The following is a 26,920-nucleotide window of genomic DNA, read 5'->3' as shown; positions in this document are numbered from 1 at the left end:
AATTAATAAATTGGAGTTTTGTTTTGTTAGTGTACTATTTTTATTTGGCTGGATTAAGTTGGTTTCGCTATTACGTATGAATTTTCTTTCTATCTTGTTTTGGTTTCAACCCGTCCATTTGGTGGCGGAAATACACGTTTTGGGGTTGTAGTCCTCCATAAAACCCACAGAAGAAAAAAAAAGAATATCCCGTGATGCATCTCATTGAGTTGAACCTGAATGTGAGTTAACGTTGGTTGAAGATCGAAGACACGTCCGAGCCGACTGTTGTTTCCGTGTCAGACTCGGGAATGTACGTGTGAAAGAAATGACAGCATGAGACAATGTTGCTGTCCATGTAGGAGTCAAACAAGAACAACAAAGCGGTGGGGGAAAAAGTATTGTATCGCATCTTTTCTTTTCAAACATAACTAACGACGCCGGTAGCCCAACTCAATCACACGGTATGTAGCTAATTTAGATACGCGATGTTCCTTATGTTTTATCTATATTTCTTGGCAAATATACATCGTTTTGTGTGTGTGTGTGTGTGTGTCTTTTTACTGACATACCTTTTAAGACGACAATTACCGGGCGTTCTCAAGCCGAATTGGAGACGTAAACATTGGGCATTGAGTTTTAGGAATAAGAAAGTAGTGTTGTTTTTGGGCACTACTGTCGTTAACGTAGCTAGATGGACACAGCAAGGAATCCAATGATCAAGCCACAACTTTTGACGCGCACACACACGGTAATGGTCTCATGAGTACTACTGAACGTTCCGTTTTTTCAGTTCTTTCAGGAAGTGAACCCGTCTCAATTTTGCTCTGTGACTACATATCTTGCCATCAACAAAAACATCAGCAGACCGTCTGATTAATGTCTAGGCCTAAACTCTGAAGTGTCCACTCACTGATAGGCTACTTCCGTTTAAACCGAAAATGCAGATGTAAGATTATTTTTTTATGTCAACAAATGTCACAGCCCTTTAGTCTGTTTGCTTACTTTAAATACAGTGCGTTCAGAAAGTGTTCAGACCCATTCACTTTTACCACTTTGTTACATTATAGCCTTATTCTAAAAAAAATATTGTTTTCCCGCAATCTACAGTACCCCATAATGACAAAGCAAAAACAGGTTTAGAGTTTTGTGAATGTATAAAATATATTTACTTAAGTATTCAGACCATTTGCTATGAAATTGAGCTCAGGTGCATCCTGTTTCCATTGAACATCCTTGATGTTTCTACAACTTGATTGGAGTCCACCTGTGGTAAATTCAATTGATTGAACATGATTTGGAACACACACTGTCTATATATATAAGGTCCCACAGTTGACAGTGCATGTCAGAGCAAAACCAAGCCATGAGGTCGAAGGAATTGTTCATTACGCTCCGAGACAGGATTGTGTTGAGGAACCGATCTGGGGAAGGGTACCAAAAATAATTATGCAGCATTGAAGGTCCCCAAGAACACCGTGCCCTCAATCATTCTTAAATGGAAGAAGTTTGGAACCACCGAGACTCTTCATAGAGTTTGCCACCCAGCCAAACTGAACATTCAGGGGAGAAGGGCCTTGGTCAGGGGGTGACCAAGAACTCGATGGTCACTGACAGAGCTCCAGAGTTCCTCTGTGGAGATGGGAGAACCTTCCAGAAGGACAACCATTTCTGCAGCACTCCACTTATGATAGAGTGGCTAGACGGAAGCCACTCCTCAGTAAAATGCACATGACAGCCCGCTTGGAGTTTGCCAAAAGGCACCTAAAAGACTGACCATGAGAAACAATATTCTCTGGTCTGATGAAACCAAGATTGGACTCTTTGGCCTGAATACTAAGTGTCACATCTGGAGGAAACCAGGCACTGCTCATCACCTGGCCAATACCATCCCTACGGTGAAACATGGTGGTGGCAGCATCATGCTGTGGGGTTGTTTTTCAGCAGCAGGGACTGAGACTAGTCAGGATTGAGGGATAACTGAACTGAGAAAAGTACAGAGAGATCCTTGATGAAAACCCGCTCCAGAGCGCTCAGGACCTTAGACTGGATCAAAGGTACACCTTCCAACAGGACAACGACCCTAAGCACACAGCCAAGAAACCCCAGGAGTGGCTTTGGGACGAGTCTCATTGATCTTCAGTGGCCCACTTTACTTGAACCTGATCTAATATCTCTGGAAATACCTGAAAATAGCCATGTAGCGACACTTGCCATCCAACCTGACAGCGCTTGAGAGGATCTGCAGAGAAGAATGGGAGAAATTCCCCAAATACAGGTGCCAAGCTTGTAGTCCCATACCCAAGAAGACTCGATGCTACCAAAGGTGCTTCAACAAAGTACTGAGTAAAGGGTCTGAATACTTATGTAAATGTGATATTTTATTTTATTTTGCGAAAACGTCTAAACCTGTTTTTTCTTCAATTGTGTTGTGTGTGTAGATTGAGGGGGTGAAATGATGTAATCCATTTTAGAATAAGGCTGTAACATAACAAAATGTGGAAAAAGTGGGGTCTGAACACTTTCTGAAAGCACTGTATGTCAAGTGTCACCTACATTGAGAAGAAAGGGGGCTGGGAATTGCAGAACTGACTGACAATGTATTTTTCAGCGAGTTATTCTTGGTTCAGCTTGTTTTTGCCAGTATAATCACAGGGGATATCTTATGTGTATGTCACAGCGAGATGTGAGAGAAACTCATCCCTGGAGGGACGATGCTAGCCACACAGACACCAGATACTGGGCCAGAGTTGGAAGACGTCAAGCAGGTAGGCTCAACCTCCTTTACTGTAAATGGCCTGCCTAATCCAATAAACCACTTCCACTTAACACTGAAAAGTTGATCAGATATCTTTCACAGATAGGGCCTACTTTGTTAGTGTTTGAGTGACACATGGCTGCATTACGCATTGATTCAGATGTTTCACTTTGAAATGTATGCCAAACAAAACCTGTTGATTTTCAAAGTTTCTTTGAAGAATTTACACAGAACATTTTACAAATACACATTTACTGGAAGAACTGCAGATGCGAAGTTTGGTAACAGAATTATAGTAAAATCTTCCTCAGTTTAATTTTTTTTTTATTCGACCACATTTTCCCAAAATATATCAAATATCTGCTCTGAGTCAAGATTCAAAGATATCTGCAGAAAGAATTGGGTGTCAGCTATGACATGACACCTTGAACTTGGGGGAAAAAATTCATATATTTTGGTTATTGAACTACAGTAGGTGAAGTGGATTTACATTTGGTAACGGAATTATGGTAGTGGACCTGTCCTTCTGCAAAGATGGGTATTATTATATACACTGGCTATTATTGTAATGAGCTCCTCCCCCAAATGAACACATTTTGTTAGTCTGGACCAAATCTGAAACACTGTAAATTTCACACGATTGGGGGGGGGGGAGAAGCTCAGTTCTGGTGTCTTTTTTAAAAGGACATTCTACTTCAAAATGAGTGTGTAGCCTGTGCATGGTCCAAATTATACTAAACAAAAATAATTGCAACATGCCACACTTTCAATGATTTTACTGAGTTACAGTTCATATAAGGAAAAAGGTCAATTGAAATACATTTTTAAACACTAATCTTGGGAATACAGATATGCATCTGTTGGTTACAGATGCCATAAGAAAAGGTAGGGACGTGGATCAGAAGACCAGTTAGTGTCTGGTGTGGCCTCATGCAGCCTGACACATCTTCGTATAGAGTTGATCAGGCTGTTGATTGTGGCCTGTGGAATGTTAGCCCACTTAGTGCTGTGGTGGTCATGAAATTCTGTTAGCTGGTGATTGTCAAGCATAACTGCCGGTCTCACAGTAAGTGACTGTTAATTAACAAACACATTTAGCTACTCCTGAGCAGTGTTCGAATACCCATACTAACTTACTATATACTTTTAGATTATTTTAGTATACTGTAAACGAAGGGTATCCTTTCAGTTGAGTTTACTAGTGCTTTGCCTATATACTGGAAGTTGATGCTGTTGCTATGCAACCGCTTGTTGGCATAACAAATGACTAGCTAGACATTTTATGTTTTCGGGTGTGTTCATAAATTCAATCTAGAGTGCACTCTGGGCGTTCATAAATCCAGAGTGTTTCGCTCTCGGGATGTTCAGAGGGCCCACACTGGACGCTCTGGCTGAGGTTTAGGGTTGTCCGAGCGTTCTGACCTCAAAACGTCAGTCAAGCACCTAAGCTAACGTTGGCTAGCTTACTAGTTCCAGACACAAATGAGCGCACCCCTCACTCTGACCATTTTACTTGCCCTAGCCGAGCTGTTTTCATGTCATCCACAGCGTTGGTAACTGCTGCTGGCAACAATTTAATTACGTTTTTTTCCCCCAACGTTTATTGACGTCGGCTATATTCAACCATTGAGCATTCGTAAACTCAAGTTATTCTGCGCTCTGGCACACTCAGACGAGAGTACTCTGAAATCAGAGTAGATTGCCAGAATTAACCATGTCCATTGAGAGCATACAACGACTATACCACTTAGCTAAGAATGACGTGAATTATCAAGTCAATAAACATTGTAGTTAGCATATAAACTCAGCAAAAAAAGAAACGTCCCTTTTTCAGGACCCTGTCTTTCAAAGATAATTCGTAAAAATCCAATTAACTTTACAGATCTTAATTGAAAAGGGTTTAAACACTGTTTCCCATGCTTGTTCAATGAGCCATAAACAAATAATGAACATGCACCTGTGGAACGGTCGTTAAGACACTAACAGCAATTAAGGTGGGGCGGCAAGGTAGCCTAGTGGTTGGAGCATTGGACTAGTAACCGAAAGGTTGCAAGTTCAAATCCCCGAGCTGACAAGGTACAAAATATGTCGTTCTGCCCCGGAACAGGCAGGTAACCCACTGTTCCTAGGCCGTCATTGAAAATAAGAATTTTTTTCTTAACTGACTTGCCTGGTAAAATAAAATAAAAAGGTCACAGTTATGAAAACTAAAGAGGCCTTTCTACTGACTCTGATAAACACCAAAAGAAAGATGCCCAGGGTCCCTGCCCATCTGTGTGAACATGCCTTAGGCATGCTTCAAGGAGGCATGAGGACTGCAGATGTGGCCAGTGCAATAAATTGCAATGTACTGTGAGACGCCTAAGAAAGCGCTACAGGGAGACAGGAAGGATAGCTGATTGTCTTCGCAGTGGCAAACCACGTGGAACAACACCTGCACAGGATCTGTACATCTGAACATCACACCTGCGGGACAGGTACAGGATGGCGGCAACAACAACTGCCCTAGTTACACCAGGAACGCACAATCCCTCCATCAGCGCTGAGAGAGGCTGGAATGAGGGCTTGTCGGCCTGTTGTAAGGCAGGTCCTCACAAGACATCACCGGCAACAACGTCGCCAATGGGCACAAACCCATGGTTGCTGGACCAGACAGGACTGGAAAAAAGTGCTCTTCATTGACAAGCTGCGGTTTTGTCTCACCAGGGGTGATGGTCGGATTTGCGTTTATTGTCGAAGGAACGAGTGTTACACCGAGGTCTGTACTCTGGAGCGGGATCGTTTTGGAGGTGGAGTGTCCGTCATGGTCTGGGGTGGTGTGTCACAGCATCATCTGACTGAGCTTGTTGTCATTGCAGGCAATCTCAACACTGTGTGTTACTGGGAAGACATCCTCCTCCCTAATGTGGTACCCTTCCTGCAGGCTCATCCTGACATGACCCTTCAGCATGACAATGCCACCAGCCATACTGCTTGTTCTGTGCGTGATTTCCTGCAAGACAGGAATGTCAGTGTTCTGCGAAGAGCCCGGATCTCAATTTCCTTGAGCACGTCTGGGACCTGTTGGAACAGATTGTGAGGGCTAGGGCCATTCCCTCCCAGAAATGTCTGGGAACTTGCAGGTGCCTTGGTGGGGTAAGTACTGCAGTACACAGCAAGAACTGGCAAATCTGGTGCAGTCCATGAGGAGGAGATGCACTGCAGTACTTAATGCAGCTGGTGGCCACGCCAGATACTGAATGTTACTTTTGATTTAGACCCCCACCCCCTTTGTTCAGGGACACATTATTCAATTTCTGTTAGTCACATGTCTGCGGAACTTGTTCAGCTTATGTCTCAGTTGTTGAATCTTATGTTCGTACAAATATTTACACATTTGCTGAAAATAAACACAGTTGACAGTGCGAGGAGTTTAGTTAATATACTAATATGTTTTGAAACCCTACCCATTTTCTGAACAATTGTATAATGGGCCCTAAAAGCACAGAAATTGTGTCCACTGCTTAAATACTTTAGATTTTGGCGAATTATTTAGTACGACATCCGGGAACTTTTTTGGCGTACTAACTATATCATACTATGACCAATAACCATTTACGTTGCAAATAGTGCGGTTATTATGAGTTTTCGAACACAGCTCTGGCTTCCACACGTAGTCTACAAGCCACTGATGCAGACCTTTGGAACATCTACATGTCTAATAAATCCATGTAATATATTCTACACCATCACAATGAATCCATTATTTATTTTAGACCGGTCTAAAGAAACCTGATATGAAGAAAATGTACAGTACCAGTCAAGGCTGGACACACCTACTCATTCCAGTTTTTTTTTAATTTGTACTATTTTTCTACTTTGTAGAATGATAGTGAAGACAACCTTTGCAATAACACACATGGAATCATGTACTAACCAGAAAAGTGATAAACAAATCAAAATGTTTTTATATTTGAGATTCAAAGTAGCCACCCTTTGCCTTGGTGACAGCAGACCAAACCATGTGCTTGTGCCACCAACTGAAAAAGGTGACCGTACCAATGCCACCAGTGGAAATAGTTAGCGTTGGCAGACATTTAGGAGCACAATATTTGAGGTAATAAGCAGTTTTCTTTTAATATTACAATCGTGATTAATGAATCTGCGCTCAGTGTATTTTCCATGGCACTCAGAGGCTGTGGTACAGTAAAGTAATCATTGCAACAATTATCACCTGGGTGAATGATTTGTATTTTTATTCCTAGGCGCAGGTCGCACAACAAAATAATTAGGTCCATATGTGAGTAAAATGGTCACACCTGTATGTTAAAGGAAAACTCCACCCAAACTCTTTGTTTTATTGGTCTGTTGTTATAGTCCCAAAATGTTTGCTTGGCACCCATCAAGTTTTCAAGATGTGTAACTTTCAAAGTACAGCCGGTATGAAAGCATTTTGCATCATATGATGCTGCGTTTATCATTCAAGGCCTACAAACTATATTGCTCCCTACCACCTTTATTGCACAACTTTTTGACCCAAGGCCGTCGGCCGACCCTCGTCATCGTGACAAAATGTTTGATCTGATTGATGCCATAATGGAAGCAATGGAATGTCCCACTGCCTTTCACCTTGTTGAGTCTTCATGCAGAGGTTTTCACCAAGTTATGTAATGTACCTATGACTACATTGATTTCCACATGAATAGGCCTACATTTCAGGTTGACATTTTAAAATGAGAATGATTGTATGTTGCCTTCGTGAAAGGGAAGCTGAAAGGAAGTAAACGGAGTACTATATATATCCATTTTGATTTAACCCATCTCGCCATTTTTTTTTTTTAGTGGATCAAAGAGAAGTTGGCGTGGTCACTCAAGGCTCTGCAGAAGCGCTACGTGATGACTGATGCCGTGGTAACCAGCGAGGATGGTGACGCCAATCTGCTGTGCTCTTCTCTGGAGGCCGTCTTTATCCATGGCATCAAGAGCAAATATGTCCGCTCCAAGTCCGGAGGACATGGCAGGAAAGGGGGGTCCCGGGGACCCCTCCCCCAACCTGTGTTCTGGAGCCTTCTCAAAACGGTCACTCACCGGTGGGTGGAAGCCTGGAGCTGTACACTAGGAATTACACTTACCTCTACAGATAACCCTACAGACCCCTCTAATGCATTGTCTCTACCCTCAATCACTTTAGTGAGATAGACTTTCATACTCAAATGCTTTCTGTAGGTGCGATCAGTCTGTCTGTGACAGTTGCTGTAAGCATGACAAGTTGAAGTTGAGATAATGGGATGTTTATATCCTCTGATGCAATAAGTGCGTACAACAAATCACATTTACACAGGGTGTCAGTGCGTTTTTAAAGTCATAAATTCACTGAGTCTAACCTGAATTTAAGAAAGGTTTTCAACGGTCTTAAACATGTGATGGACATGACTACAGTGTTTCCGTTATATTGTGCTGCTACTTGATTGTTACAACCACAGCAAAAAAATACAAAAATGTAACATCAATTACTTATTGATAATCATTCATTACATTGGCTCCTTGCTGCACTCGCATAACAGGTGGTCAGCCTGCCATGCAGTCTCCTCGTGGAGTGCAATGTAATCGGCCATAATCGCCGTCCAAAAATGCTGATCACCGATTGTTATGAAAACTTGAAATCCGCCCTAATTAATTGGGCATGCCGATTTAAAATCGGTCGACTTCTAATTTCTATGGGCTTAATATGCAGACCTGAACTTGGTTTCCTGCCTTTCTGCTTTGGGACAACGACTTCCATTGCTAGGGCGGAGACATGAGCCTCTCGTCGTTATATTCAGCTCTCTGGTATATTCAGCTCTCTGGTATAGACCACTTGCAAATTGGAAAGAAAAGTTGGTGGGTGTATAGTGCACTGGTCGGATGCTGGCTTCCCCTAAAGTAAATTGATGTTTTGACAAAACTACTGTCTAAACAAAAATTCTTGAAGAGACTTCACCAGAGAGCATGAATTAGCCACAGAGGATCATTCGCTTACAAAACAAAAACAGATGTGGATTGATTTAAATCACAAGCGCTTAGGCTTATGCCTATTTGGGAAGCCTGCAATTTCAGCAGTGTGTGGCAATAAGCCTAGCTTATTTATTGAGTTGTGGCTGTCAGTGAAAAGCATAATGCATCTTGAGTATAATTTGAAATGGTTGACACAAGAAGGGGAAGGTTGTCCAGCTAAGATATGGCTCGTCTCTCCAGAATACGTACACTCTGCTCTCCAGAATGCGTACACTCTGCTCTCCAGAATGCGTACACTCGGCTCTCCAGAATGCGTACACTCGGCTCTCCAGAATGCGTACACTCGGCTCTCCAGAATGCGTACACTCTGCTCTCCGTTGTCTCCCGCTAATTCTTGCACATTAGTTTCATTTTGTGAATTGTTTGCCCTTTTTTATTTCTATAAATTCCCCATTACGTATGTCACCATTAAGCCTTGTAAATGTACTGTTTATCTCTTGTCATTTGGTTACATTAATGCATGTATTACACTTGGCTTTAATAGAACACCCTAAAAAAAATGCTTTATACACATAGGTCCCGTGATTGGACGGGCTGTTGCCAGAGGAGAGAGCACGGTAGCCTATACAATCTGAAAGACAACACTACATTTCTGACCCCGACATTGCCCTCCTCTTACCGAAGCAATTTTGCTTACATCGCTGATTAGGCTACACAGCGTTCCTGCAAATGTTTTTGTTCTAAAAACCATTATTTGGTTAATGTGCATTAATCTGCTTTCTGCAATGAAAGTGCAGTGCCTTCCGAAAGTATTCATACCCCTTGACTTTTTCCACATTGTGTTACAGCCTGAATTTAAAATGGATTACATTTAGACTTTTTTGGTCACTGGCCCACACATAATACCCCATAATGTTAAAGTGGAATTATGTTTTTTGAAAGTTTTTTCCAAATTAATTAAAAATTAAAAGCTGAAATGTCTTGAGTCAATGAGTATTCAACTCCTTTGTTACAGCAAGACGAGGAGTAAAAATGTGCTTAATAAGTTTCATGGACTCATCACTCTGTTTGCAATAATAGTGTATAACATGATTTTTCTGAATGACTTCCTTATCTCTGTAACCCACACATACAATTATCTCTAAGGCCACTTAGTCAAGCAGCAAATTTCAAACACAGATTCAACCACAAAGACCGGGAAAGTTTTCCAGTGCCTCGCAAAGGGCACCTATTGGTAGATGGGTAAAAATGAAAAAGCAGACATTGAATATCCCTTTGAGCATTATGAAGGTATTAATGACACTTTAGATGGTGTATCAATAAACCCAGTCACTACAAAGATACAGGCGTCCTTCCTATCTTAGTTGTTGGATAGGAAGTATACTAAAGAAAAATATTAACGCAACAATGGTTTTACTGAGTTACAATTCATCTAAGGAAATCAGTCGATTTCATTAAATTCATTAGACCCTAATCTATAGATTTCACATGCTTGGGCAGGGGTGCAGTCATGGGTGGGCCTGGGAGGGCACAGGCTTACCCACTGGGGAGCCAGGCCTAGCCAATCAGGATGAGTTTTTAAATATTTTTTATTTTTATTTTTCACAAAGGCTTTATTACAAACAAATACTCCTGTTTCATCATCTGTCCGGATGGCTGGTCTCATACGATCCTGCAGGTGAATAAGCTTAAGTCCTTGGCTGGCGTGGTTACACGTGGTCTGCTGTTGTGAGGCAGGTTGGGCATACTACCAAATTCTTTAAAACGATGTTGGAGGCTGCTTATGGTAGCGAAATGAACATAAAATTCTCTGGCAACAGCTCTGGTTGGGTTGATAATACTGCAGTCAGCATGACAATTACACGCTCCCTCAACTTGAGACACCTGTGGCATTTTGTGACAACTGCACATTTTAGATTGGCCTTTTACTGTCCCCAGCACAAGGTGGACCTGTGTAATGATAATGCTGTTTAATCAGCTTCTTGATATGCCACACGGGTCAGATGGATGGCTTATCTTGGCAAAGGGGAAATGCTCACTAACAGCGATGTAAACAAATTTGTGCATGAAATTTGAGGGAAATAAGCTTTTTTGTGTGCATGGAACATTTCTGGGATTTTTTTTTTTTCAGCTCATGAAAAATGACAAATTATACATGTTGCATTTATATCTTTGTAGTTACATTGTAGTTACTCCACAATACTAACCTAAATGACAGAGTGAAAAATAAGCCAGTACAGAATAAAAATATTCCAAAACAACATGCACCACTCTTCATATTTTCAAGCATGGTGGTGGCTGCATCATGATATGGATATGCTTGTCATCGGAATAGCGCTAAGCAAAGGCAACATCCTAGAGGAAAACCTGCTTCAGTCTGCTTTCCAACAGACACTGGGAGACAAATTCACCTTTCAGCAGGACAATAACCTAAAACGAGGCCAAATATACACGGAGTTGCACCCCCTTTTGCCCTCAGAACAGCCTCAATTAGTTGGGGCAGGGACTCAAGGTGTTGAAAGCATGCCACAGGGATGCTAGCTAATGTTGACTTCAATGCCTCTCATAAATGTTGGTTGGATGTCTTTTGGGTGTTGGACCATTCTTGAGCATGAAAAACCCAGTAGTGTTGCAGTTCTTGACACATTCGAACAGATGTGCCTGGCAGCTCCTACCATACCCTGTTCAAAGGCGCTTAAATCTTGCCCATTCCCCCTCTGAGTGTCACACACAATGTGTGTGTCCCCCCAATTCAGCAACACTGATTTTTTTTTTTTTAGTGGATTTAACTGGTGACATCAATAAGGGATCATAGCTTTCATCTGGTCAGTTTGTGTCATGGAACGAGCAGCTGTTCCTAATGTTTTGTACACTGGTTGCTTACCAAGAAGACTGTGAATGTTCTTGAGGGGTCTAGTTAATGTTTTGATTTAAATCACCTTGAAAATCAATGGCAAGACTTAAATTACTGTCTAGCAATTATCAACAACCAACTTGACAGAGTTTTACATAATAATGTGTCATGTAATTACTCCGGGTGTTTTAAATACTTGGCACCACAGGTCCCAGAGTGTTGTGGCAAGAAAATAAAATCTGGTGCCTGTAGTTTTTCCTGATCTGGTAACCTAATAAGGTAAAACTCTGTGCCTTATATGGTATGACATGATCTGTTTTTGAAATGGTTGAATATGAGCTATGATGAGACCTGACATTTTATCTAATCCGGTCACATGATTTAGAGAAAAAAAAAACTCCTGGCCTTGGGGAGGATGAGAACCTTGTCGAACTGCAGGAACCTTGTACTTGTTCATATTAATTATATTTTCGAGAAGGACTTGGGTGTTTCCTATGCACAGAGAATGCAACATGATTGGACAATAAAACTCATAGGGGAGCGCTTGCTTTATGCAGGTTTGCGTCGTGTAGTCCTGCCCTATGCAACTGTAGGCCTAATTAAACATTAACTCACAGTCCATGTCAGCTATTGTGTTTATTGATTCATTCTAGTTAATCATTTTGTATTGAAAAAGTCTAGGTCGCCAAGTCAGCCCAAATTTGAATAGAAACCAAATTTGATCCCATTGTGTCAGGGCTGCAGAGTCTCTGGCCTCGTTCAAGGCTCAGCTAAAGACTGAGCTGTTCTGAAAAGCTTTCCAGGACCAATGTTAATTCTGTTCTCCTGTCCACCGGGTCTGAAGACACCAGTATATGGCTTTGATTGTCTGCTTTCAATGTTCCGTGTTAGGGTTGTTTTTATTATTCCATATTTTCTTCAGCGCCTTTAAGTGTAAGAAAAGCGCTTTACAAATGACGTGTTATTATTCACATTTTCTCTAACAAATGGGCTATAAATAGCGTACATAACGTTACCGTCTGTATCTTACCCCCTGCCAGAGAGTCAGGACGCATAGTAGGCTAGACTGCCGCTGCTGCTGTTAGTAGCCTACAATTGATCAGACTGAAATATATTCTTGTTTCCATGCCATACAGAATGTCAGATCACTAATGTTTAGGTGTATATAGGCTGCTACATTAATATAAGAGTTTTTGCTTGTGTCTGATATGTTATCACGCTTGCTAAATAGATACCGGAGGAAAGGGGAAAGCGCGCCTTGAGCTTCGTGTGTTGTGCCCCACATGCGACTTTCCGTGACTGACTGGTCAAGACGAGCAAGAGCCAGCAGCTCTGGGATGTCAAGGATTGTGCGCAAGTTGACAAACCATTAGGCAAATCTGTCCCAAAAAAATCAGCACCTCTATTGTGTGTGTGTGTGTGTGTATATATATATATATATATATATATATATATATATATATATTAGGCTAAACAATATCAAGTGGTGTAGCGCTGACACATCTGATTTGAAAAGTGCTGTTCAGCCATCTAGCCACCCACTATGCTACAACATCCGTTGGGCGACAGGAGAATTTACATTGCTAAAATGGTACACCTTGATAATATGAGCCAGCCCTAAGAAAATAATTATAATAATAATTCTTGCCCACATGGGCTCCTTTCTGGAGAGGAATATTAGCAGGTGTGTGTGGCATGCAGACCTTAATTGCATTCCAAGTGGCATTAAAAAGGTCTTAGTCTTTAAATGAAACTTCATGGACCCTGCATATACCCTGTTTTTAGTGGTTAAGCAGAATGACAATTAGTAAAGGTTTAAGATCAGATGGTGTAGCTTGCTGTATATGTCTATTGTTGTAGTATGTTTACTGTACATAAATTGATTCTCTGTAATGTCTCCTCCTGGCCCCCTCAGTGACGTGATCACGGAGCTGGAGAAGCTGAGCTTTGTGGGTACGGAGGTGGGTCGCTGCCGGGCTTGGCTACGGCTGGCCCTCAACCACGGCCTGATGGAGTGCTACTTGGCCTCCCTGTTCCGTGAGGGCTCCAACCTGCAGGCCTACTACCAGCCCTCCGCCCTGCTCCTGGACCCTGAGGAGCGTGAGGTGCTGCTCAGTTATATCCAGGGCCTGGCCTCCCTGGTCTTCAACCTTTCGTACAAGTCAGCCGTGCTCAATGAGTGGACCACCACCCCACTGGCTCTGGCCGGCCTCTGCCCCGCCACCCAGGCCGACGCTGTCGACCTTCCCAGTCTCACCAAACACAAGGATTCTTGGGATACGATGTCACTGTCGTCCGGCGGGTCGGATACGGTCGAAGTGCAGCATGTGGGGGCAGGGGTGCTAGGGAGGGTGATTGGTGGAGTCTCAGGGGGTAGGACCCCTCTGAATTCTTCAAATTTGAGCCTGGACACCACAGGGTCATCTCAGCTCTCCTCCAGCCTAAGCTCGGACCCCAAGAGCCCAGACAAGGATCCCTGGCCATGTGAACTGGAGATCTCTGCCAGACTGGAGAACGATGTCAATGCCAAGGGGCCTCTTAAAGAGTAAGTCGTGAGTGTGGGTCAGTGTGCCTGTGTGACGAATTGAGGCCCTTTGAATCACAGCCATGGTGTGAATCTCCAAACCATTAAAATACATTTAGCAGATGTTTTTATCCAAAAAAAGGTGATGTAAAGCAACATGCTTCAACTAACGATGTGTACAGAAATTAGTTAAATACTTAACATGTTGTCCCTCGTTTTAATTTTGGGATTTCTGTTGATCTCTGACATTTCCTACTTTCTGTAACTGCAGTGATCTGGCAGAGTTCAGGGAGAGTGCCACCTTCAGTCAGGACTCCATGCACGAGGATTTGTATGTTTCCACTCCGGGTGCAGATCACCTCTCAGAGAATACGGCCTCCAGTGGCTCTGACGGCGAGGCCCAGGGGCCATTCACACCCCTCACTGGCTCCTCTAACCCTGCTTCAGTGGGGTCAGACCAGGAGGAGCCGTCCACTAAGACCCATGTCCCTTCCGAAGTGTACTCGCACACTGAAGTGCCCTCCAGTCACAGTGACTGTGTGGAGAGAACAGCGATAACTCCTCACCTGCCTGTCACAGAGACGCCAAAGGAGAAAAAGACAGACGATTCCGCGAAGAGCACCACGGAGCCTTCAGCCCACACAAACCTATGCCTTACTACCAGTGTGCATAGCAGGAGGATGTCTACAGACTCAATCACAGTAAGTTGAATCTCTTGTTTTTTTTGTTTATCTCTCGGTCTCCCTCTCATTCCCTTCATCAGACCTGACCTTAAGTTCTTTGAGTTCTCCTTGACCTTTTGCAGTCATATTGTGCAAAGTTTTTGTGCAATTATAAAGAATTTGTGGATTTATATGGTTACAAGCTGAAACAACAATTCTATTTCAAGATTTTCTCAATTAGCCACCAATCATCACTAAGTAAAACCCGTCTTCCCTTTCTCAGCATTCCCACTCCTGGATCTCTGAGGATGACATCTATAAGCCACACCTTGAGGAACTGGTTGACCCCGATGAGTCATTACTAGGGTCTGGCCCAGCTTGTGTGAATGGATTGACCTCTCCCCCTCCAGAGCCTGAGACTCCCCAGTCTCCCCCCAGCGTGGTTCACCGCAGGCAGATAGGTAAGCTCTCAAAACCGGGAGCACCATCACTTCTTGAACACAACACCTTGTGATGCAGTCTGTTGTAATCAGTGCTCAATCACCACCATAAGAGTGGCCTTGGTCATGAGGTGACATGCCAAAGTATTGCTCCTAAGTTTTCATCCATTGTTCTGGTTTTGTTCAATGATGAGGAGTCATTGGAAAGTCCACAACTGACAGTGTGAACTTTTTAATGCCTCTATCAGTACTGTAAATTAATTCTGTCTTACAGTCTTGGTATGTGCTTCCTCATTTTTGCTTACAACTTCAGATAATTATAAATAGGTTATCTTGCTGGTACTTCCTCCTTATGATACAGTATGTGTAGCCCTTTACACTCCTACCCATATATGGGTTGAAAATGGCAGATTTGGACTCTGATTATGTACTTATTTTGTACATAGTGTTTCTGCCACCGTCTCTTATTGTTACTCTTTTATTTATTTTTTGTATATTTAGTAAATATTTTCTTAACTGCGTTGTTGGTTAATTAAGGGCTTGTAAGTAAGCATTTCACGGTAAGGTGTATTTGTTGTATTTGGCCCATGTAACAAATCAGATTTGATAAGTGCCTAAATTGGAACGCAGTGTCTGTACAGTAACATGCTATACACAATGTCAGCGCTCAGGTTCTCCGCTTCAGATCTGCATGGCTGTTGACTGACAGCCGTTCTAAATTTGAGCACCGTCCGTGACAAGAAGTTGCCCCTTCCCTCCTGCTATTTGGGCAACTTCGGCAGATGTTTTGTTGTCTGAGGGAAATGCTGTAAACTGAGGACTCAATGTATTTTGAACGATAATAAATACCCCCTTTAATGTCATACAAGCCAGCCGATCGATCACCTGTGAGTTCAAATGTGCGCTTCACATTTCCATATCATTAAACTCATGTAATATACAGTGTAAAGGTATATAGAATGAGCCCATCTTTGTTGTATTGTGAAGACAATTTGCAGCGGACTTACACATCTGAATGCAGATGCATTCTATGCTCACAAATTACAATCTGCTTCTTGGAATTGCATTGTGAAAGCCTAACACTGTAAAATCCTATTTTAGAATCAGCCAGTCATGTTGGCAATCGAACAAGCTTTCAAATTCCCATATACTCTAAAATGTTCCCTTTGTTTGCTACCATGGTTATGCATATGCTGTCAATATTTCTTCTGGAAGAAACATTTCAATGTAGCCCTATCCATATAGAGCTACGGGTTACACTTATGTGTTGAATATCATTTTTGCACTGCGGTTTCATGTTACAATAAAACCTGTTATACTTGCGTGTCATTAGCAAAGTTTTATCTGGACAGAAATGAGGCCTCACTTCAGAGATCTGTTGTGCAGTTCTTCAATGGCGCTCCTGACTTCACTCGCTCTTTCATTCCCTCCCTTTTCTCTTTCACTCTTCTTCTCTTTCATCCTCGACCTTCCTTTCACTCTTCCTCTCTCCTTCAGGCCTGTCCAACCCTTTCCGTGGGCTGCTGAAGCTGGGCCATCTGGAGCGGCGGGGCGCTGTGGGCTTGTGGCGGGACTACTACTGCGAGCTCTCGCCCTTCGAGTTCCGCCTCTACCTGAACGCAGAGGAGCGCACCTGCTGTGACAACTGCTCCCTGCTGCGTTGCGAAGACGCCCGCGTCACCTCGGCCGAGGGCCGCTTCGACCTGGCCTTCCCAGGGAAGAGGCTCCACCTGCGGGCAGCCAACCACGACGAGGCAGAGGACTGGGTGGACCGCATCGCAGAGGCCGTCAGCATGTGCCGCCCGTTGCACCTCCTTGACGACCATTCAGAGGTGCTGCAGCCCATTGACAGCTTTGTCATCCTGGAAGAGCCCCCAAAATCTTCCCCTTCGTCCCCCTCCGTACCCACCAGCCCTGAGCAAGGGGGTACTGTGGTTGAGCAGGAGCAGCAGCCGCCACTTGAGCTAGACTGGAGGCGTCCCACAGACCCTGAGTCAGACGCCATTAAGGAGGCGGTGCTGTACCTATCCCAGGACGCAGAGGCTCGCAACTGGACTCCTCTGGTCTTCTCCCTCTCCTTGGAGACTCTCAACGGCTTCCGGGTACAGGATGGGCGAAAGGTGCTGTGCTGCTCCCACCCCATCGAGGGGATACGGGACGTGGTCCCAGATGTTTCTCTGGGGGGACCGGCCTTCTTTAGGGTCGTAACGACCGGAGATACGCTCAAGCTGAGGGCCAAGAGCCCTGAGGAGGCGCGTGCCTGGAGGTGCCTCATCAGGGGAGCCCTGGACTCCTACCTGGAGAGTGGAGAGAACGGGGAGCCTAATAGCCCTGGGTTAGCCACTGGGGCAGGGGGGAACATCCACAGACTGGTGCAGCATAGACTGAAGGGGGGCGGGGTGCTGCTGGCCCATCTATATACAGTGCCCACGGAGAAGGGCCTGGACCTTCAGGGCTTCAAGTGTGCAGGTAGCTCTACAGCTCAACCTAATAACAGGAAACTCTTTTGTTAACATTAAGTTTCCCTTACCATGCCGTTACTGGGAGAGACCGAGTATGTATTACCGCCTTCTCTGCAGGTTGTCCAAAGCTGGTGGGGGTCTCCCGGGGAAAAGCCAGACTGTGCGAGTTCTCAGGGAAGTACTATTGCGAAGCTTGTCACCAAGGTGACGTCATCACCATACCCTCCCGCATGGTGCATAACTGGGACCTCACGCCTCGCGAGGTGAGTCTCTCACGGGGTCTATGCACCACACACACATCCTTGGTAAAGCTTATTCTTTAGGGTTTGTATAGTCATAAAAATCCTGTCCCCGTTCCAGTTCATCCCAAAGGTGTTCAATGGGGTTGAGGTCAGGGCTCTGTGCAGGCTAGTCAAGTTCTTCCACACTGATCTCGACAAACCATTTCTGTATGGACCTCGCTTTGTGCACGTTTCATGCTGAAACAGGAAAGCGCCTTCACCAAACTGTTGCCACAAAGTTGGAAGCACAGAATCATCTAGAATGTCATTGTATGCTGTAGTGTTAAGATTTCCCTACAATGGAACTAAGGGGCCTAGCCCGAACCACGAAAAACAGCCCCAGACCATTATTCCTTCTCTACCAAACTTTACAGTTGGTACTATGCATTGGGGCAGGTAGCGTTCTGGAATCCGCTAAACCCAGATTTGTCTGTCGGACTGTCAGATGGTGACGCGTTATTCATCACTCCAGAGAACGCGTTCCCACTGCTCCAGAGTCCAATGGCGGTGAGCTTTACAACACTTCAGCCGATGCTTGGCAATGCGCATTTTGATCTTAGGCTTTTGTGTGGCTGCTTGGCCCATTTCATGAAGCTCCAGACTAACTGTTATTGTGCGGACGTTGATACCAGAGGCCGTTTGGAACTCTGTAGTGAGTGTTGCAACCGAGGACAAACTATTTTTACGCGCTTCAGCACTCGCGGTCCAGTTCTGTGAGCTTGTGTTGCCTACCACTTTGCAGCTGTGCCGTTGTTGCTCCTAGACATTTCCATTTCACAATAACAGAACTTACAGTTGACCGGGTCAGCTCTAGCAGGGCATACATTTGACAAACTGACTTGTTGGAAAGGTGGCATCCTATGACTGTGCCAAGTTGAAAGTCACTGATCTAAAGTAAGGCCATTCTACTGCCAATGTTTGTCAATGGAGATTGCATGGCTGTGTGCTCAATTTTATACACCTGTCAGCAACGGGTGTGGCTGAAATAGCCGAATCCACTAATTTGAAGGCATGTCCACATACTTTTGTGTATCTTATACCCTGTAGTTAACTGGTAAGCTGTTATTAGCTTGTAGTAATGTTTTCGGAATGTCATCATGTCCCAAAAACTTTCCACCGAACTCACGAATAAGGCCATAAAAAGTTGATTTTAAAAATGTTACCCTTCATTGAAACGATTGTTGTTGATGCAACAAACTAAACAATCTTGTTGAATTGTGAAAATAATCTAAATAATCATTTGTGAAGAGTGAACATTTCATTTTAGGAAAAATATTAATGTTGCCTTTCTTTTGGATTATGTGGTTTCAAAACATGTTTTGTAGATGCAGTACATTCGGAAAGTATTCAGACCCCTTGACTTTTTCCACATTTTGTTACATTACAGCCTTCTAAAAAAATGTTTTTTAAATCCATCTTCAATCTACACACTAGCCCATTATGACAAAGCAAAAACAGGTTTTTAGAAACTTTGTTTTTATTTTTAATACATTTGCTATCACATTTTACATCATTATTCAGACCCTTTACTCAGTACTTTGTGGAAGCACCTTTGGCAGTGATTACAGCCTTGAGTCTTCTTGAGTATGACGCTACAAGCTTGGAACACCTGTATTTGGTGAGTTTCTCCTATTATTCTCTGCAGATCCTCTCAAGCTCTGTCAGGTTGGATGGGGAGCGTCACTGCACAGCTATTTTCAGGTCTCTCCAGTCCGGGCTCTGGCTAAGCCACTCGAGGACATTGAGACTTGTCCCAATGCCACTCCCGCGTTGTCTTGGCTGTGTGCTTAGGGTTGTTGTCCTTTTGGAAGGTGAACCTTCGCCCGTGTATGAGGTCCTGAGCGCTCCGGAGCAGGTTTTCATCAAAGATCTCGCTGTACTTTGCACTGTTCATGTTTCCTTTGATCCTGACTAGTCTCCCAGTCCCTGCCACTGAAAATCATCCCCACAGCATGATGCTGTCACTACCCTGCTTCACCATAGGGATGGTGCCAGGTTTCCTCCAGATGTGACTCTTGGCATTCAGGCCAAAGCATTCAATCTTGGTTTCATCAGACCAGAGAATCTTGTTTCTCATGGTCTGAGAGTCTTTAGGTGCCTTTTGGAAAACTCCAAGCGGGCTGTTGTGCATTTTATTGAGTAGTGGCTTCTGTCTGACCACTCTACCATAAAGGCCTGATTGGTGGAGTGCTGCAGAGATGGTTGTCCTTCTGGAAGGTTCTCAAATCTCCACAGAGGAGCTCTGTCAAAGTGACCATCGGGTTCTTGGTCACCTACCTGACCAAGGCCCTTTTCCCCCGATTACACACTTTGGCTGGGCGGCCAGCTCTAGGAAGTGTCTTGGTGGTTCCGAACTTGTTCCATTTAAGAATGATCGAGGCCACTGTGTTCTTGGGGACCTTCAATGCTGCAGACATTTTTTGGTACCCTTCCCCAGATCTGTGCCTCTACACAATCCTGTCACGGAGCTCTAAGGACAAATTCCTTTGACCTCATGGCTTGGTTTTTGCTCTGACATGCACTGTCAACTGTGGGACCTTTATATAAGTGTGTGCCTTTCCAAATCATGTCCAATCAATTGAATTTACCACAGGTGGAATCCAATCAAGTTGTAGAAACATCTCAAGAATGATCAATGGAAACAGGATGCACCTGAGCTCAATTTCGATTCTCATAATTTTTTTATTTAACCAGGTAGGCTAGTTGAGAACAAGTTCTCATTTGCAACTGCGACCTGGCCAAGATAAAGCAAAGTGAGATATACCTACTGGAGCTCGTGCTACGGGTGGATGCTGCTATGGTGACCAGTGAGCTGAGATAAGTCAGGGCTTTACCTAGCAGTGACTTGTAGATGACCTGGAGCCAGTGGGTTTGGCGACGAGTATGAAGCGAGGGCCAGCCAACGAGAGTGTACAGGTCGCAGTGGTGGGTAGTCTATGGGGCTTTGGTGACGAAACGGATGGCTCTGTGATAGACTGCGTCCAATTTGTTGAGTAGTGTTGGAGGATATTTTGTAAATGACATCGTTGAGGATCTGTAGGATGGGCAGTTTTACGGGGGTATGTTTGTTTGGCAGCATGAGTGAAGGATGCTTTGTTGTGAAATAGGAAGCAGATTTTAGATTTCATTTTGGAGTGGAGATGTTTAATTTGAGTGGAAGAGTTTACAGTCTAACCAGACACCTAGAATATGTGGACAACTACAATACCTAAGTCCGAACCGTCCAGAGTTGTGATGCTGGACGGACGGGCAGGTGCGATTGGTTGAAGAGCATGTATTTAGTTTTACTTGCATTTAAGAGCAGTTGGAGGTCACGGAAGGAGAGTTGTATGGCATTGAAGCTCATCTGGAGGTTAGTTAAGTGTCCAATGAGGGGGCCAGAGGTATACATAATGGTGTTGTCTGCGTAGAGGTTGATCAAAGAATCACCAGCAGCGAGAGCGACATTGATGTATACAGAGAAGAGAGTCGGCACGAGAATTGAACACTGTGGCACCCCATAGACTGCCAGAGGTCCGGACAACAGGCCCTCCGATTTCACTCTATCGGAGAAGAAGTTGGTGAACCAAGCGAGGCAATCATTTGAGAAACCAAGGCTGTTGAGTCTGCCAATAAGAATGTTGTGATTGACATAGTCAAGCCTTTGCCAGGTCGATGAATATGGCTGCACAGTCTCTCATCGATGGCGGTTATATCGTTTAGGACCCTGAGCGTGGCTGAGGTGCACCCATGACCAGCTCTGAAACCAGATTTCATAGCGGAGAAGGTACAGTGAGATTCGAAATGGTCGGTAATCTGTTTGTTAACTTTGCTTTCAAAGACCTTAGAAAGGCAGGGTAGAATAGATATTGGTCTGTAGCAGTTTGGGTCTAGAGTGTCTCCCCCTTTGAAGAGGGGGATGACCGCGGCAGCTTTCTAATCTATGGGAATCTCAGACGATACGAAGGAGAGGTTGAACAGGCTAGTAATAGGGGTTGCAACAATTTCGGCTGATCATTTTTAGAAAGAGAGGGTCCAGATTGTCTAGCCTGGCTGATTTGTAGGGGTCCAGATTTTGCCGCTCTTTCAGAACATCAGCAATCTGGAATTGGTTGAAGGAGAAATGGGGGAGGCTTGGGCAAGCTGCTGTGGTGGGTGCAGAGCTGTTGACCGGGGTAGGGGTAGCCAGGTGGAAAGCATGGCCAGCCGTAGAAAAATTCTTATTGAAATTCTCAATTATTGTGGATTTATCGGTAGTGACAGTGTTTCCTAGCCTCAGTGCAGTGGGCAGCTGGGAGGAGGTGCTCTTATTATGGACTTTAGTGTCCCAGAACTTTTTTGAGTTTGTGCTACAGGATTCAAATTTCGGTTTGAAAAAGCTAGCCCTTAGCTTTCCTAGCTGCCTGTGTATATTGGTTCCTAACTTCCCTGAAAAGTTGCATATCACGGGGGCTAATCGATGCTAATGCATAACGGCCACAGGATGGTTTTGTGCTGGTCAAGGGCAGCCAGGTCTGGAGTGAACCAAGGGCTATATCTATTCTTGGTTCTACATTTTTTGAACTGAGCATGCCTATTTAAGATGGTGAGGACGGCACTTTTAAAGAATATCCCGTCAGTAGATGATGCCTGGTTGAGGTCAATGTCATTCCAGGATACCCTGGCCAGGTCGATTAGAAAGACCTGTTTGCTGAAGTGTTTTAGGGAGGGTTTGACAGTGATAAGGGGTGGTCGTTTGATCGCAGACCCATTACGGATGCAGGTAGTGGCAGTGATCGCTGAGATCTTGATTGAAAACAGCAGAGGTGTATTTGGAGGGCGAGTTAGTTAGGATGATATCTATGAGGGTGCCCGTGTTTATGGATTTGGGGTTGCACCTGGTAGGTTCATAGATCATTTGTGTGAGATTGAGGGCATCAAGCTTAGATTGTAGGATGGCTGGGTTGTTAAGCATGTCACAGTTTAGGTCACCTAGCAGCACGAGCTCAGAAGATAGATGGGGGGCAATCAATTCACATATGGTGTACAGAGCACAGCTGGGGGCAGAGGGTGGTCTATAGCAAGTGGCAACGGTGAGAGACTTGTTTCTGTAAAGGTGTACTTTTAGAAGTAGAAGCTCAAATTGTTTGGGTACAAACCTGGATAGCCTGCAGGGTTCTGTCTTACTATCTCTGCAGTAGATTTCAACACCGCCCCCTTTGGCAGTTCTATCTTGGCGGAAAATGTTTTAGTTAGGTATGGAAATGTCAGGTTTTTGGTGGTTTTCCTAAGCCAGGATTCAGACACGGCTAAGACATCCGGGTTGGCAGAATGTGCTAAAGCAGTGAATAAAGCAAACTTGGGGAGTAGATATTGTAGCCCAGGAGCCCTAGCTGGGAGATGGGTCTAGCATGGGCTAGCTCCAGGCTAGTTGGTGCTAGCTCCGGGACGGAAACGTTAGCCAGGAGTAGTCAACCCGGGTTGCGGTTAGCTAGCTGTGATGATCCAGATGAAAGGGTTCAGAGTTTGCGATAGGAATCCGGGGATATGGAGGGAAAAATATGTCCGGTATGCTCTGGTTTGAAACGCGTTGTACGAACTGGCGAGAGCTTTACGAGCTAAAGGTTAGCTGATGACTGCTAGCAATTATTAGCTGACTGATAGCTGGTAGCTAGTTAGCTAGCTTAGCTTCAGTTGAGGTATTCCAGTTCGGAGGTAAATAGAAATACTTCAGAAAAAAAACAGATCCACTCCACATTGGGTGAGGTGGGTTGCAGGAGAGCATTTTGAAGTTGAGGTTTAGGAAAAATATGAAAAAGAATGCGTAGAAAAATATATACATGGGACAAGACAAAGACTCCTGACTGCTACGCCATCTTGGATTGATATCAATAGCAAAGGTTCTGAATGCTCATGTAAATAAGGTATCTGTTTTCACCTTGTCATTATGGGGTATTGTGTGTAGATTGAGATGTTTTTTTTAAACATTTATTTATACCATTTTAGAATAAGGCTGTAAGGTAACAAAATGTGGGAAAAGTCAAGGTGTCTGAATACTTTCGAAGGCACTGCTTTTCCAGTTGATTTGGCCATCCAATATATAGGACATTGCAACTCAATAGATGCTTGTCAAACTGCAAAGTAAACACTTGTAAAGTAGCTAAGATAAATATGACTGAAGAATATTTGTGGGCTTGCTCCTGCTGAATAAAAAGATTTGTAGCCTACCATAGCCATATGATCATTAATATATTGAATGGCGGCAGGGTAACCTAGTGGTTAGAGCGTTGGACTAGTAACCGGAAGGTTGCAAGTTCAAACCCCTGAGCTGACACGGTACAAATCCGTCGTTCTGCCCCTGAACAGGCAGTTACCCCACTGTTCCTAGGCCGTCATTGAAAATAAGAATTTGTTCTTAACTGACTTGCCTAGTTAAATAAAGGTAAAATTAGCAAATTATTTAAAGCATCAAATGTATTTGGTTGCAATGTTTTACATCAAAGGGTGGTCAACCATCCTCCAGGAGAGCTAATGGGGGAGTGTGGGCTTTTGTTCCTGTCCCCCACTCACAAACCACATTTGAGAAATGAGCTGCTCAACCAGACCTTGATAAACCGTCTCTGTGTTTGATCAGGGTTTGATCAAAAGCCTGCACACCCAGTAGCTCTCCAATCTGAGGGTTGACCATGTGTTTTATACAGTTGCCTAACAGGTATTTCACTTATGTCAGAGGGTTAAGTGCCTTGCACAACGACAGGAGATGGTACATGGGATCAGAGCACTGGCTTCCAGTGTTGATACCACATTACGCTTAATTTCTTTACACGTACATGGAGACACCGCCAATTGTTGGTCATGGAAATTTGTTGAAATTCCCTGTCAAAATGTATATGAACCCTGTTCTTATTTGCACACATCTATGGAAAAATAACTATTTTTGTAATTCTTCTTTTTGCTTTGACATTGAACTAATCTTGTTCTCCTTTGATCAATATTGTTTGTTAAACTGCTCTCGTGTGTCCTTTGCCCTGGTTGTGTACATGTAGGTCTCCAGACAGGCCCTCGAACTGCTGGCTCAGGTTGAACATGAGCCCCTGCTCAACCTTCACCTTTTGAACCCTAACCTGTGGGAGCATGTTGAGCCCATGGCCCAGGCACACAGTCTCAGACAGAGGCTGCAGCTGGTAGGAAAGTACCTGCTCACCTGCCGCAGTGGGCCATGCAAGAATATTCAGACCAGGTGTGTGTGTGTGTGGTGCGCGTGTGTGAGCAACTTTTGTTTGGATGTTCTTGTATTGCAGAACTGGGTCAAATGCAAGTTTATCAAAGTGAGCTGGATCATATTGATCCTTCATTCTGAGAAATCCAGTCATCCCTGGTCATTATTTTATGTGATCTAGACTTGGGCCAAAAGGCAATGCATTGATTATTTACACATAGGCTTTTGACTTTGTATAACTATTGTGTTATTTTTCTCAAGACTGGGCCTAAGGACATACCTGTTAGAATCAAGCCATCTCTACAGTGTCATGGACTTACAACAGGTATCTACTATATACAGTCATGAATTACCTGTTAGTCATTTCACTCTTTCAATTAAATAATACACATTCTTAACCTGCAAGACCACGCCAAGTAGATGTAGTTAATAAGCTTAAATTGTATTTTTTTCCCATGTGTGTTTAGATAGCGGAGGGAACATATGTGGCCTACTTGAATATGTTGATCCTGTTTGCCTCCAACCACGTTCAACAATGTGACCTTTGCACCCAGAGGGGCTACATCTGCCAGATCTGTCATGCCAGTGACATCATCTTCCCCTTCCAGTTCGACACCACTGTCAGGTAGAGCCCTGGTCCCTTATCACTTCAATACATTGGGATATGTTCACTCGTTGATCAGTTCACCCCGCTCTTTCTCTCCACACACTCACTCGCTCTGTCTCCCACTCAGGTGTAAAGAGTGTAAGGCAATGTTTCACGCAACCTGCAAGGCCGAGTCGTCCTCCTGTCCACGATGCCTGCGTATTCAGAGGTACCTCGAGAGCGATCTGCAGGACTGCTCTGTTTGATCCAGTGGCCTTCCTGTAGCTGCAGAGACCTATGAAATGACAAACGACAAGTGCAGACATTCATTGTCTGCTTCTAGTTTCTTTTTTCTACATGAACTAACCTCAAGTGCAATTAGGAAGTGTGACTGTATGTAACGACCACAGACCAAACATGACCAACCGAACTGGATAGTGTAAAAAAACAGGAGCTACACAACTTGCACTAATATAGAAAGGTTTCTGCTATTGAATTAATGTGATTGACAAGGTGAAGCCCACTGATATGTTCTTACCTCTCTGAACTCTCTCTGTCTTGAGTGTCCAAGCCACGGAATCAAATATGAAGGATAATGCAAAGAATCTACTTTATGCAACAAAACAAAACAAAAAAATTAAATAAATGTATACATTGATGTCATTGGTTGGAAGCTTGTGGTGTTATTTCATGTTTACAGGAAACACTTGCTGTATATTTCTGTACATTATTTCTTCTATTTAACCTTTATTTAACCAGGAAGGCTGGTTGAGAACAATTTCTCATTTACAACTGCGACCTGGCCAAGAAAGTAAGCAGTGCGACACAAACACTGAGTTACACATGGAATAAACAAGTCAATAACACAATAGAAAAAAATCAAGTCTATATACAGTGTGTGCAAATGACGTGAGGAGGTAAGGCAATAAATAGGCCATAGTAGCGAAGTAATTACAATTTAGTAAATTAACACTGGAGTGATAGATGAGCAGATGGGGAGGTGCAAGTAGAAATACAGGTGTGCAAAAGAGCAGAAAAGTACATTTAAAAACAATATGGGGATGAGGTAGATGGGTTGGGTGGGCTATTTACAGATTGGCTATGTACAGCTGTAGCGATCGGTTAGCTGCTCAGATAGCTGATGTTTAGAGTTAGTGAGGGAAATGTGTCTCCAGCTTCAGCGATTTTTATTTTTTGTAATTTATTTTTTATTTTTTTGCAATT

The 26,920-nt window shown here is 43.7% G+C and overlaps 1 protein-coding gene across 2 annotated transcripts; it reads left to right on the top strand.

Moving 5' to 3' along the window:
* The first annotated feature begins 105 nt into the window (after positions 1–105).
* LOC118357607 (pleckstrin homology domain-containing family M member 1-like) lies at positions 106–26,359 on the top strand. Of its 2 annotated transcripts, XM_035734893.2 has the most exons (13): positions 106–443; positions 773–928; positions 2,660–2,747; positions 7,559–7,806; positions 13,480–14,109; positions 14,360–14,789; positions 15,034–15,211; positions 16,688–17,659; positions 17,770–17,915; positions 24,938–25,131; positions 25,372–25,435; positions 25,578–25,735; positions 25,845–26,359. In XM_035734893.2, the coding sequence occupies exons 3-13, from the start codon at positions 2,694–2,696 to the stop codon at positions 25,960–25,962; spliced, it is 3,192 nt and encodes a 1,063-aa protein (XP_035590786.1). In that variant the 5' UTR covers positions 106–443; positions 773–928; positions 2,660–2,693; the 3' UTR covers positions 25,963–26,359. The 2 variants fall into 2 exon arrangements, with proteins under 2 accessions (XP_035590786.1, XP_035590785.1); XM_035734892.2 differs by lacking the exon at positions 773–928 and having other exon boundaries at positions 111–443.
* The last annotated feature ends 561 nt before the right edge of the window (positions 26,360–26,920 follow it).

This window comes from Oncorhynchus keta, chromosome 24 (assembly GCF_023373465.1).
Source record: "Oncorhynchus keta strain PuntledgeMale-10-30-2019 chromosome 24, Oket_V2, whole genome shotgun sequence".
Lineage (NCBI taxonomy): Eukaryota > Metazoa > Chordata > Actinopteri > Salmoniformes > Salmonidae > Oncorhynchus > Oncorhynchus keta.
This window is presented reverse-complemented; position numbering and strand designations above follow the sequence as displayed.